Source organism: Nannobrachium achirus, assembly GCF_963921795.1.
Source record: "Nannobrachium achirus genome assembly, chromosome: 16".
Classification (NCBI taxonomy): domain Eukaryota; kingdom Metazoa; phylum Chordata; class Actinopteri; order Myctophiformes; family Myctophidae; genus Nannobrachium; species Nannobrachium achirus.
The window spans coordinates 19,703,601-19,717,860 of NC_137823.1; the positions used below are offsets into that span (position 1 = coordinate 19,703,601).

At 45.7% G+C, this 14,260-nt stretch overlaps 1 protein-coding gene across 1 annotated transcript in view; it reads left to right on the forward strand.

The window, feature by feature from the left end:
* Positions 1-13,190, forward strand: part of asap2b (ArfGAP with SH3 domain, ankyrin repeat and PH domain 2b) — a 52,451-nt gene extending 39,261 nt beyond the window's left edge. Inside the window, exons 22-28 of the mRNA XM_080744343.1 lie at positions 399-684; positions 1,524-1,628; positions 2,549-2,789; positions 6,971-7,029; positions 7,703-7,797; positions 8,132-8,251; positions 12,614-13,190. Of these exons, the coding sequence (XP_080600469.1) occupies positions 399-684; positions 1,524-1,628; positions 2,549-2,789; positions 6,971-7,029; positions 7,703-7,797; positions 8,132-8,251; positions 12,614-12,688 (981 nt within the window). The 3' untranslated portion in view covers positions 12,689-13,190. The remainder of the gene's footprint in view (positions 1-398; positions 685-1,523; positions 1,629-2,548; positions 2,790-6,970; positions 7,030-7,702; positions 7,798-8,131; positions 8,252-12,613) is intronic.
* The last annotated feature ends 1,070 nt before the right edge of the window (positions 13,191-14,260 follow it).

The window sequence follows — 14,260 nt, forward strand, 5'->3', positions numbered from 1 at the left end:
TTTTTTTTTTTTTTTTTTTCAGTTCCATTGTCAGGCCATTATTGTATGTCACCAGTGTTCAGTTCATAGTGTTTTCCTTGTATTTGAATCTATAGTTCCAAGTATTGTACGTTCCTCGTATTTTCCTTGTGTTACTTCCTCTTGTTTCTTCCTGGTCCTTTGTGAGTTTTGGTAATACACTTTTTGAGCTCCTCTGCCTCCGACTGTCCGTCTGCATTTGGGTCCTTAAACCTCCTGCCTCGCACGCGTGACTCAGGCTCTCAACATGTCGCTTGACGACGACGCATTGAGAGCCTGTAGATCCACTATTTTCGCCATTTTAGAAATGGGGCTTAAGCGGTAACCTATTTTCTTGCCACCCCCTATTTATTTCTGAAATTACGCCCTCTGCCGTGCAGCCCATCCCCCAGAGGAGAGAGGAGCGCCCGGTGAGTTGCTTCGTCCCCGGGTCGCTGGCAGCGGTGGGGCCGGGGGCGCCCCTGCAGCCCTCGCTGGCCGCCCTGGCGCGCGACGCGGCCTGCCTGGTCCGGGACAAGAAGAAGGCGGGCGTCCCCGACCACCGCCCCAGCATGATGCTCAGCAACGAGACCTACGGCACCATGTTGGACCTCAGCCCGCCTCCCCCTCCTCCCCCCGGCCCCGGGACCACCCACCCGCCGCTGCCTCCGAGGGTGCCCGCTAAAGGTTGGTGGTGTCGCCGTGTCAGCGATAATAGGGATGGGAACGATCTGAAAATGTGAAGTTACACACCCCGATTATTGTGGCAAAGATGATTAACGGTTAACGATGTTGTCGTGATGATTGAAATGTCCATTGAGGAGAAAAAGGGATAAGAAGCAAAAAGAAAATCATAGTGAACTAGAAATGCACTCTGTTGAGGTGGCAGTGGTGGAAAAAGTACTCTTAGTTAAGTAAAAGTATCAATACTGCACTGTAGATGTACTCCATTACAAGTAAATGTCCAGAATTCAAAATGTACTTGAGTAAAAGTATGAAAGTATTGGCATCAAAATGTACTTAAAGTACCAAAAGTAAAAGTACTAAATGTTTGAAAATAACCGATCTACAAGCTCACAACGCGTCGCATCTCAAATCTCCTGACCGGTATAAAATTGGGCTAAAGTGGGTTAATGTGTGTTTTATAATATTATAATGTACACCTGCAAAGTAACTAGAAACTAAAGTGTTCAAATAAATGTAGTGGAGTAAAAGTACAATATTTGAATCCAAGTTGTAGTGGAGTAGAAGTAAAAGTATTGGAAATTGGATATACTCAAGTAAAGTACAAATATCTCAAAAGTGTACTAAAGTAATGCACTTAGTTACTTTACACCACTGTGAGGTGCCAACTTGCAACTTGCGCACAATTGGGCCATGTATGGCCTACTTGTGCGCAAGCAGAGCGGGCCATGAGGTGCGCTCACCACTGGCATCACCACTTCCAAAAAAGAACATGACCAATGACATCACCACTGGCATCACCAGGAATACAGGTCACTAATACCTTGAGGCCGTTGTGACAGGTCCTGGACATAACAAACCCGTTACCAAGGAGACCGTGGGAAGACAGAGGTCGTGTTCTGACCCGCCCAACCCTCACACCCCAGAGAGGAACATGTCCATGTATGGTAAGTCCTGTCTGTCTGACCCTCCGTCCGTCTGTCCGTCTGTCTTTTTTGAAGCAAACGTTTCCAAAAATACAAAAATACACCTTACAAAAGTCAAGTATCACATATATAAATATGAATACAGGAGATTTAAAATGACACTGAGAATCACTACTTTTTTTGTAGCACATGAAACCAGGTGCGAATTTGGGTTGGAAGATGAAAGTTACATTCAGTAGTGCAGTCTTAGATAATATTGTATGTTTTGAATGTATAGTGTATTATGTTTGTTTCCTTTTAAAACAAGATTTTATGTGAAGAAATAATAATAATAATAATAATAAAAAAAAACTTTTAAAACAAGCTTTTCCTATGATGTTACGCATGCACGCTGCACGTTGGAAAGTCAGAACTTTCCGGCGAAAAGTCTTATCTGGTGGTCGGAGACTGTATGGACAGGCCTTTACTCTAGTCTTGGTGAATAAAAATGTTAGTCTTTTAGTCGTAGTCTTAATGCAGTGTTCATTTTGACAGCAGTTTCAGAGGTCTAAAGGTGGTTGCACACTGCTGCGTTTTTCGGGCCGAATATCAGAGTGAATTTCGGAGCACGCAAATAAAAAAATCTAACTCACGTTATGTCAGTCACGTTTGCACACTGCCGCCCGTTTCGCTTCCCACTCTGTCCCTTGCTCTCTCTATCTCTCTCTCTCTCCTTGCAACGAAAAACGCAGCAGTGTGCAACCAGCTTAAGACTAAATGTGTGTTATTCAAAAGACCAAATCAGAATTTTGTCAAAATTAATACTGGTGTGTGTGTGTGTGTGTGTGTGTGTGTGTGTGTGTGTGTGTGTGTGTGTGTGTGTGTGTGTGTGTGTGTGTGTGTGTGTGTGTGTGTGTGTGTGTGTGTGTGTGTGTGTGTGTGTGTGCGTGTGCACGTGTCAGTCCTCCCCCCGGTGGTCCCTCCTCCCCCAGTGAGCAGGAGGACCAGCACCCTGGACCCCAGGAACACGCCCCTCCCCCCCCTCCCCACGGCCGCGCCCATGGGACCCCCGCCTCCTCCGTCCGTCGCCGGGGCGATGACCTCGCCGTCGCCCAGACAGCCCCCTCCCCCCCCGCCTCTGGGCCCCGGTCACCGCAGCAGCGGCGGGCCCGGACCCAAGAGTCCCAAAGCACCCTCTGTCAGGTAGGGTGGAACGACGCACACAGCCTTTTAGGGCCGTGACCCCCAAAATAATCATATTTTAACTGGGAACCCCCCCCCATCCACCCTGACAAGCTCTAAGAGTTGAGGCATTACATTTGTCTTCTATTCTACTGTGAAAATGGCACATCTAGATTTTCACAATTTCTGCCTCTAATCTATCTATAAATGCGACAAATCTCTGTCTGTCTGTCTGTTTGTAATCCGCGTATCTCGAGAACTGTTCGTCCCACCGGCTTCAGATTCGGCACGCGCGTTCCCCGCCGCCGCGCGGAGTGCAGTGCCAGGCCTCGACCCGACCCGACTCGCGGTTTTCCGATACCGGCGCCAAACGTTCGGAATCTCCTTATGCGGAGCTGATTGTTGACATCAGGCTGTTCCGGAGGAAATCGGCACAAGCACTGACTCATTGTGACATCACATCTGAGATCACGTACGCCACATGAGTCAACAAAAAATGCCATGGTTACGTATTCTGATGTTCCTATATGGGCATAAAAGGACACAGGCAAACATATGGTCAAAACGGCTCTTATGACAACAGGTATAATGGGGTTTGCATTAAAGGGTGGGGCATTCATTCCCTATTTCAAATTCGGCACGTGCGTTCCCCGCCGCAGCAGGTAGTGCAGTGCCTGGCCTCGATCCGATACGATACGCGATTTTCTGGAACCAGCACGAAAAGTTCGGATTCTGATGTCTGACATCAGGGTTCTCCGGAACCGGCACTGTGTCTGCATAGATCTCCATTTATGGGCATAAAATGGATGCAGACAGACAGATACGGATATCTCCATATATGAGCATAAATGGACACAGGCAAGCAGATGGTCAAAGATCTCCATATATGGGCATAAAATGGACGCAAAAAGACAGATACAGATATCTCCATATATGGGCATAAATGGACACAGGTAAACAGATGGTCAAAACGGGTCCTATGACAACAGGTATAATGGGGTTTGCATTAAAGGGGGAACCAGCACTGTGTCTGCAACACAGTCGGAGGCACAGACAGATACAGAGATCTCCATAATGAGGCATAAAGGGACACAGACAAACAGATACAGAGATCTCCATATATGGGCATGAAATGGATGCAGACAGACAGATACAGATATCTCCATATATGAGCATAGATGGACACAGGCAAACAGATGGTCAATACAGGTCCTACAGAGATCTCCATATATGGGCATAAAATGGGCGCAGACAGACAGATAACTCCATATATGGGCATAAATGGACACAGACAAACAGATGGTCAAAACGGGTCCTACAGCGATCTCCATATATGGACATAAAATGGACGTAGACAGACAGATATCCCCATATATGGGCATAAATGGACACACGCAAACAGATGGTCAAAACAGATCCTATGACAACAGGTATAATGGGGTTTGCATTAAAGGGCGGGGCATTCATCCCCTATTTACATTGTTCCCGAGTTAGCCAGGGCGCCGACTAGAAGACTAGAAATACTAGAAGCTCGGCCGCCCGAGCTTCTAGTATTTGACAATTTGGCCAATGTTTAGTTTGTCATTATAGGTATTAAAATGTCCCTAAATTGTCCCTTTAGAAATGTGTATACCCTCTCTACCAGGGGTCAGCAACGTTTTTGAAATGAAGTGCCATGTTTATTTTCTAGATAGTCAGTGTACCATGTCAACATACATTTTAATGACACCCCATCGAACATTCGGACAAATTTTGATTGTCAGGACATTGTTATAACGATCATTAGACTCAGAGCAATAACCCGCCTCAATTAGCCTTATTCACGGCCCGCCCACTCAGCATAATAGCCTATAGAGTTAACTCAGAAATCGCAAATTTAATGCAATTTCCGAATAGTTAACTCATTCTGAGCCCAGGACATTAACGGATTAGGGGGTCCAGAGTGCCCCCTCCCGGCCCCATTAACGGCCGCTGTCTTATTTTGAAGGCCAGAAGTCTAGACCGGAAGTACTTCCGGTCTGACGTCATCGGATCGTGCGCCGGAACCGATGCGTGTCCACGTGGAGTTGTGTAATGGCCGACCGGGAGCTTTTATAACTGTGTAAAATAAGCGAGCATCTGCCTCCATCCTAGCTTCTAAAGTGTAGTTTTGAGATAATGGACATTAAAGATGAGATCGGCCGTCCACCTCAATGTTATGGGATGACTATTGTGTGCTCGTGGAGCCGTGATGATGACAAATCAGCGCGGATTTCGTCTCCGGAGCGTCGGCCATTGTACTAGGTATTTTTACTCGCCGTTACAGTAATATATTACTTTTCCCGCGACATCGCGTGGATGGCACTATAGATACTCTATTACTTTTCCCGCGACATCGCGGGGTTGGCTTTTAATGAGTTAAGTATAAAAGACGGCTAGCATGATCAAGAACACAAGATAGTAAAAGGCACAAAGCATTATAATTTACTTTACCGTTCGAAATAATGATTTGTTGGCTTTAAGTCCAGCTATTTCTGTTATAGTTCTAAATTGATGTCAGCACCCGGGGGATGCTGAGAAATTTGCTGAGTGGGCAGGCCGTGAATAAGGCTTATAACCCACATCTCTGACTCCCTAGTCTCTCCCCAGTCAAAGTTCAGATTTGAATGAATGTAGAATTATGTGAAGGATGTAATTTGCTGCAAATTAGGCGACTTCATTCAATTGAACACATTTAAAACAATATTTGATTTTAAAATATAAATCCTCTCTCTCACACCTCTGCCAGTGTGCCAGTGATCACCCTCCCCTGTGCCAATGTTGGCACCCGTGCCTAGTACGGTTGCCTACCCCTGCTCTATACACTTCAACTTTTAGTTGGTTTGTTCACTGTTGAGTGAGAAAACAATATTTCACATTAAGTTAATCATCTGGGGACCCACCAAAATAATTTGGGGACCCTCCTGGGTGTCCCGAACCACAGGTTGAGAACCACTGGACTACACACACACACACACACACACACACACACACACACACACACACACACACACACACACACACACACACACATACACACACACATACACAGTGGTTCCCAAACCTTTTAGCTCAAGACTTGTCATTTCCGGTCCCGAAAAGCAACTGGAAACAAATGCTATTGGCTGGAAGGCCAGCGAGGGGCAGGTCTTCACTCAGTAGAACCAGTAGAAGCCCTAGAAGCATTACCCTACTTTATCATAAAACATTAAAGGACCACTTAACCTCTGGGACAACCAGATGTTATTTTATTGTTGTTTGGGACATGATCAACACAATCCTGAGTTATTTTTTGTGTTCAATCTGTTTTTAGATATTTTGCTTTGTAGCATGCTGAAAAACTAAAATATCTAAAAACACAGATCTAAAAAAACAGCATCATATGATGCTTTGTAGCATGCTGAAAAACTAAAATATCTAAAAACACAGATCTGAACACAAAAAATAACTCAGGATTGTGTTGATCGTGTCCCAAACAACAATACAATAAGATCTGGTTGTCCCAGCGGTGAAGGTCCCATTAACTCATCTAGTGCCATTCCCGAGATGTCTCGTGAAATGTACTCGAGTATATGTAGTGCCATTCACGAGATATCTCGGGAAAAGTAATATATTACTGTAACGGCGAGTACATTACCGAGAAGAATGGGCGCGGGTCCGGAGACGAAATCCGTCGCTGATTTTGCATCATCACGGCTCCACGAGCACAAAATAGTCCCATCCATAACATTGAGGTGGACGGGGGATCTCATCTTTAATGTCCATTATCTCAAAACTACACTTTAGAAGCTAGGATGGAGGCAGATGCTCGCTTATGTTACACAGTTATAAAAGCTCCCGGTCGGCCATTACACAACTCCACGTGGACACGGATCGGTTCCGGCGCACGATCCGATGACGTCAGACCGGAAGTGATTGCGCGGTGGACTTCTGGCCTTCAAAATAAGATAACGGCGGTGATGCCAGCCTGAAGGTGGCGTTGTGGACTTTATAATCCGTTAATTTCAGGGGCTCTTAATGAGTTAAAGGACCACCCTTTAATGGGACCATCATTTATCATTTAGAAAAACACATCCATTTTGATTTTAACTGTTTATTCAATGCCCCAAAAATCATATGCTACTGCATTGATAGATACGTGTTTTAACCACTCACCTACAGTATGTGTGTTTTGGTGTTTTCAGCTCGGAGAAGAAATTCCCCAGAAGACCTCCAGTTAGGATGAGATCTTTTGACCAAGCAGGTAAACACGCATGCACACACATGAATGTAGGCATGTCCATTTATTGATGTATTAAGAAACATGTTATGTCAATTAATGCAAATGTATCTAGTTATTATAAATCCTTTGTTGAAAACTTCATTTTGATTGATCCTCTGTCTACATTGATTCAATACATTAATTTATTTAAAGGACAACTTTAGTTTTTTTACAACAAGGGTTCATATTTTAGATTGTAATGAAAGAATATACAAGATGAATGTTAAAATTATTTACTTCTTTCCAATGTTTTAGAGATTCTTATTTCAGTGGTTGGGGCATGCGTACAAGTGGCTAAATATGTCATTTTACGCAGAATAAGCCCATTCCCAAGATGCAATGTAACCAAGTGCATTTACAACCTTTCATGGTTGGATGTGACTTATGGGGGCTAGAAGTGTTACTATAAATAGCAACAAAGAAACTGCTGGCTTATTGTATCTAAAAAATACATATTTAGCCACTTGTACACATGCCCCCATGCGTATGCATGCCCCACATTTTAGCACGGTAAACGCGATAAAACAATAGAACAAAGCAAATGAAAACATTTTAACACTCACTTTTACCTTTTCTCTAATTACAATCTAAAATATGAACGCTTGTTGTAAAAAAACAAAGTTGTCCTTTAAGATAACATGTTTTGTCTTTGCAGCTCCAGCTCCAGCTCCAGCTCCAATTCAACCCAAATCTCCTCAGAACTCCAGTCCCACGTCTCCCCCAACACCCAAACCCAGAACCACTGTCCCTGTAAGCTCAAAGATGCACACGCGCACGCACGCACGCACGCACGCAGACATGCACATAGGCCTGTCACGATTATTACATAATCATCTAATCGCAATTGTTTTGTCATAATCGTCATAATCGTTTCCATGTTGAATGGCTCATATATTTTCAAACATTTTCAAAAATGTTTGAAAATATATGCGACATGACAATGTCGTGTGTGTGTGTGTGTGTGTGTGTGTGTGTGTGTGTGTGTGTGTGTGTGTGTGTGTGTGTGTGTGTGTGTGTGTGTGTGTGTGTGTGTGTGTGTGTGTGTGTGTGTGTGTGTGTGTGTGTGTGTGTGTGTGTGTGTCAGAAACAGCGCCCCCAGAGGGTGAAGGCCATCTACAACTGTTCAGCTGACAACCCAGATGAGCTGACGTTCATAGAGGGGGAGGTGATCGTTGTGGACGGGGAGGATGACCCAGAGTGGTTGGTAAGTACCACAGCACAGTTCAGGGTTTTTTTTTTTTTTTAGCGGAGCTGCCGGAAGGAGCCAAGCTCCAACATCTGGCTTCGTCCGGGCTCCGCAGCGTGGCCTACATCTGGCCTACATCTTGGCACAAAGCGCTCAGCGTTTGTTGTATGCCCAAGTCCAGGCTCTGAAGCGTGGCCTAAATCTGGCCCACATCTTAAGTTTGTTGTATGCCCAGGGTCACATTGGCCAAGCTTTGCGGTAGCCTCGCGTAGCCAGACTATGTCACTGCGTGGATTTGGCTGATTGGTCACCCCAACTCTTCGGGGTGAGGTAATGGATTCACAATTGAGCAGACCCAAATCTGCTTTTCAGGCCAAGGACCCCTTAGCTGAGAGAGAGATGAAGCCCACAACCTTTTCATAGATTCCATTTAGTTTCATCGTTTTACAGCACGATCAACAGTGTATTTTGGATTCATGTCAATTTGTTTAACCACTTGAACCGTCAATAAACTTGACCTTTACTTAGTCTGCTCTTTTTTTTTTGCTCTTTTTCCCCTCTACATCGAACCTCTTTGCCGAAAATAGCCAATCTGCGAGGCATTGTGAGCTTGTAGATCTGCTATTTTTGGCTAAGGTTCTCAGAATATGGACGCTAAGATGTGTTTAACACATCGGACGCCCACGTGGTTTTGACGTCTTAATTTGCTGGTGCCCATGGCAACGCGCCATTTTACCTACCGACGAGAGTACTGGTGAGAAAAGTAATCCGAGTAAATGTAATCCGAGTATGTCCTGTTTATTTCGTGAAAATCTTTTCTTTCAGTCAGGACCGTTTTTTATCATTTCTAAGCCACAGTGTTTGTGTTACGGCATGTAGAAGAGGCTACCGTTATGAGAAAAAAATTAAAAAAGGAAGAGAATCTGGAGAAAACAGCATTTTTGTGCAGCCGCTAAACAGGAAGTCAACGAGACACACAGCACGTCCGGGTGACGTAATTGCGCGCTGCATGTTGGGAAATGGAGTTTGTTTCATCACCGCGGTAGCCAAGTGCAGTAGCTACAGTACAGTATAGTTTACTGTACAACGCGTCAAACGCGTCGTGGGCCTCCAGCGACATCAAAGAAATTGACTTAGACACCACGTGGGCATCCGATGTGTTAATATACAAAAGGAGAAAAAAAGTTTTTTTATCTCAATAAGAATCAGAGGACCCCCTGTTGTAACTCTAAGGACCCCTGTGCTAAGGGCAATGTTTTTTTTTTGCACCAGAGGATTTGTCTTGATTCCAGCCTAGCTTTGCGGAACACTTAATGAAATGAGCACCGCCCACTGTCACCGTCTTTAATGTCATGTCCTAAACAGGGAGGTCACAGGTTAAATTTCTTTATCGACGTGTTTATTTTCTGTAGGTTGGGTCAGGTTGAGTAGCCTCATTGGGTATCCTACATCATGACATCATCACGGAATGACATCACAATGTCGTTCAAATTAAACGCCAAATCAACGCTTGGCAACAAATCCAAGCTCCCCGATGCATCTTCCTTAGAAATTGTCAACAATGCTGAACACACTGTCGGCTTTGTGTTTTGCCATATCAGGATGATCATAAGTCATCGCCATCGGCTTCCTTGATTGGCCAGCCCAACTGATCGGCTTTGTGGATCTTTGCGTGGCGTTTGTGCCACTGATCCAATATAAGCGACAACGCCCAAATTAGGACTCTTTCGTTTCACAGATCCAGTGCAATTTACAGGGAGAGAAATGTTCTTCTGGACGGTCCATGTGAACGGTGGACCACAACCAAACGGTTATCCTGCTGTGGCAGTGGAGAAGAACAAGGTGTACTGCTTCGGAGGGCCCTGTGATGTCAACAACACGGCTCAGATTGATGTCCACGTCTTCAGCACAGTGTCTCTGCGCTGGAGGAAGCTGACCCCGACGACAACGGGAAGAGAACGTCCCCTCGAGATTCACTCCAGGTGTCAGAGCCACACGGCTGCGCTGATCGAAGATATCGTCTACCTTTGGGGAGGGTGGCATTACTGCAGCTGTCTTTATGCGTTTGATGTGAACACGCACGCGTGCTTCAAACCCAGGGTTTCCGGGACCGTTCCAAAGAGGAGGTTCAACCACTCCGCCTGTGTCTTGGAGAAGGTCATGTATATTTATGGAGGAAACGGCGTGAAAGGATGCACTAATGAGATGTACAAGTTGGACACCACCACAATGCTCTGGTCTTTAATTAACACTAAAGGCACTCCACCACTTGTTTCAGAATGTCACTCTGCCACCATCATCGGGACAAAGATGTTAGTATTTGGGGGTGGAAAGGGGTACGGGACGGACCACTTCAACACCATCAGCGTGTTTGACACAGAGACCAACTGCTGGCTGAGCACACCTCCTGCAAAGCTTCTTCCAGAAGGACGCACTCGACATTCAGCCTTTGCCTACGATGGAGAGCTGTACATATTTGGTGGCTGCAAACAGCGCCAGACCTTCAATGACCTGTGGAAGTTCAATCCAGAGACCTTCTGTTGGAAGAAGGTTGAGCCCAGGAGGAATGGACCGCCTCCAACACATAGCATGCGCTGCTGCATGTTGGGAGATCACGTCATCCTCTATGGAGGAGACAACACAGCTGATGACCTGCATGTCTTAGACTTGAGTCCTAGTCTGAAGACGTTTTGCAAGCTAGCGGTTATTCAGTACGATCTGGAGCAGTCTGGTCTCCCACACAACATCAGGTGGGAACTGGCAGCCATGAATGCCAATACAGTTGACGTTCTTCTCAGATGACATGGCTAAGGACAATGTGATGTACAGTGCTTCAAGCAGCAGAAGTCCTACGTGAACTATAAACAGTGGATTTCTTTTTTTCTTCATGGCGGTACAGTATTTTAACTAGAACTGCACTCACATATAGTAGGTCACAAGTAGGCCATCTATGGCCTACTTGTGCGCCAGCAGAGTGCACCATGAGGTGCGGTCACCACTGGCATCACCACTGGCGAGGCCAGCAATGCTGGTCCCTCATTGGCTGTTAATGATGACGTTGCCTGAAATGCTGGTCCCTGATTGGGCTACGTGGCTTAAACACACCTAACTACTTACATACCTATACGCAGCCGAATGCAGTACCTGCGTTCTCTGCTTGCGCAAGTAACTAGACTGCACTCTGTCGAGGCACCAACTTGCGTCTTGTGTACTCGTGGCCATGTATGACCTACTTGTGCGCTAGCAGAGCGCGCCTTGTCATTTATATCGGTCGCACTTGTTGTGACGTCACCAGGGATGCTGGTCCCTGATTGGCTACGGGCGTAAAAGCAAACAGTTATGCGACAGATACACTGAATGCAGTACTTACGCATTCTGCCTGGCGTATTTATACCAGGTCGCACTTGTTGATGGTGACGTCACCAGGAATGCTAGTCCTTCATTGGTTGTTGATGGTGATGTCACCAGGAATGCTGTTCCCTGATTGGTAGTTAATACAGTCATATTAATATCAGGGTTAGGTGTGTGAAGTGAGCGGTGGTATTTATGAGTTAATTTCATTAAGCGTCCCGCTGGCCAATCACAGAGTGTCCTGCGAAGATCCACCAATGAGACCCTGGGCGTAAAACAACCCTGAGCTGTCTGTGCCAAGATGCAGGCCAGATGTACTGTGTTTTGGGGGAACTGGACAAACCAGTTGTTGTTGGAGCTCAGAAATAGGAGCTCAGAAATAGCACATCTACAAGCTCACACAGCACGTCACTTTGTGCCACATCAGCTATTTTTGAAAGGTTCTGAAAAATATACAAACATGTAATAATCCTGAATTTGTTTTAAACGTGAATCTTCTCTTCTGGGGGTCCCTTGAAATTAACACATGGGATGCCATGAAAGGGTTAATGGAACTCACCGGGGCGCGCGATGTGCGTGGGGGACTCGGCCTGTGTGACGGGCACACGTAGAATCGTTAATGTTCCAACGGCGATAAACATCTCAAGCGCTTTGTTTGGTCCCGAGAAGTAAACAACGGTCGCCATTTTACAATGGGCGTGGACGGGGGCATTCTGCAGCCCTGTCTTCGCTGGCCTGCTGTGTGCGTCGCACAAGCCAGTGACGTGCGCACCCTATAGGGCCGTAAAGCGTTATGGGTAATGTAGTGTTTTTGCTAATCTGGCGATAAAATAGTAATATTGATTAATATTTATTGGTAGAAACGCCAGGAATGCCATGGCTATTTTCACAGCCAATGTGTTAAAAGGTTTGAGAACTACTGCTGTACCCTGTATAATTGTTTCAGGTCTGTGTCTTAACAAATGTGTGTGTGTGTGTGTGTGTGTGTGTGTGTGTGTGTGTGTGTGTGTGTGTGTTGTGTCGTGTCAGATTGGCCACATTGAAGGAGAGCCCAGCAGGAGAGGAGTGTTTCCTGTCACCTTTGTTCACTTCATCACGGACTGATGATGTCACTTCCTGTCCCGAGGATGGAACTTTTCTGCGCGATGTCACTGTGCTGGCTTCAACCAGTTCTATTCTTGTCACCACCGTTGTATTTGTAAGAAAACAAACAAACACTTTGGGAGGCGTTTTCTTAAAAGTGCTGTGAGTGATATTTATTTCTTTACTTTTGCTAATAGCGCTATGTTCAGACAGTAATCCTTGCTAGAGGGAGAGGGAAAGAGAGACAGACAGGCAGAGAGAGAGAAAGAGAGAGAGAGAGACATTTTGGTAACCCACCTGAAAATGTATTTTCCGTTCATTAAAGAGCTGAAGAGACATAGATATAAATCTAGATACCTCATCCGCCGCTGCAGTTCATTGGTGCGACTTGTAAAAAAAGTACTGGCGGAAGTGCAGAAGTGTGGGAAGTCAACGTGACTACTGGCCAATCCCAGCACATCTTTTCCGGGACTTCACTTCAATACAAATGAGCTTTTATTGACATGAGGAAACAAACGTTTACATTGCCAAAGCAAAGTTCCTCTGGGAAAGAGGGATGTCCCGCCTCTGATTGGCCGAGATGGGTATGGCTGCAGGCATGGAGACACCTCCCTCAGCAGATCTTTCTTGTCAGATCTTTCGTCTCAGAACGGAAGTACCGCTGCAGCTTGCTGGTCGGCAGACCCAACTACTTGACTCTACTGCCCCCTAGTGCTTCGGTGACGTGTGCAGACGTTGTAGTGACTTGACAGGGCGTTTATCGTGCGCTTGCCCAGGCCTTACGGCCTGGGCATAAATATAACGATTGCATTCACCACGGCTTCGTAACTCGCGCGGCGCTCCGCTGGCCTTCGCGCCGCTTGCAGTGTCGTGGACACTCGAGCGGCTCTGCCTGGCGCTAAGGCTGCCACTGGGAGCAGTAAGATTGTTGACCCTGTAGACTTGCCGTTGTACCTGAGACGAAAGATCTGACAAGAAAGATCTGCTGAGGGAGGTGTCTCCATGCCTGCAGCCATACACTCTTGGATTGGCCTACCAAACGTCCCCCTTCTGTGACTCACGCGGAAGTGTGCTTCAGAATTCCGGGAAACCGGCCTTAAAAATTGCCAATACTTTTTTACAGACGCCCCAGAGCCGGAGGAGGCGTCTACCTTTCTATGTCTATGGAGACACCTGTCAGTGATTACTGCCAGAACATAGAGCTTTAACTTTTTAACAAAAATAAAAACGTTTAGTTCTAACCAAAGAGAAATCACTTACATTCCCTGCTCACTACCACAGAGGTTTGTCAGGCATTCGAACACTTAAGACCTGGAACACATTATTACTTTAACCATTATTTTATGCTTAAACTATTGAAAAATAGCAGATATACAAGCTCGCTGCAAGCTTGTAGATCTGCTATTTTTGAAAAATTGTGAAAATATGTGCAAGTTTTGTCATATTCCTAAAAAAAATAATCGTTTTCTGGGTGAACTATTCCTTTAAGTCGTCCTTGGCAGAAAACTGAGGGATTTTGAAAGACGACGTGGCTGTGAATGTGATTAAGAGGGAGGGGGGGGGGGGGGGAATCACTTACATCACTTTTAACAT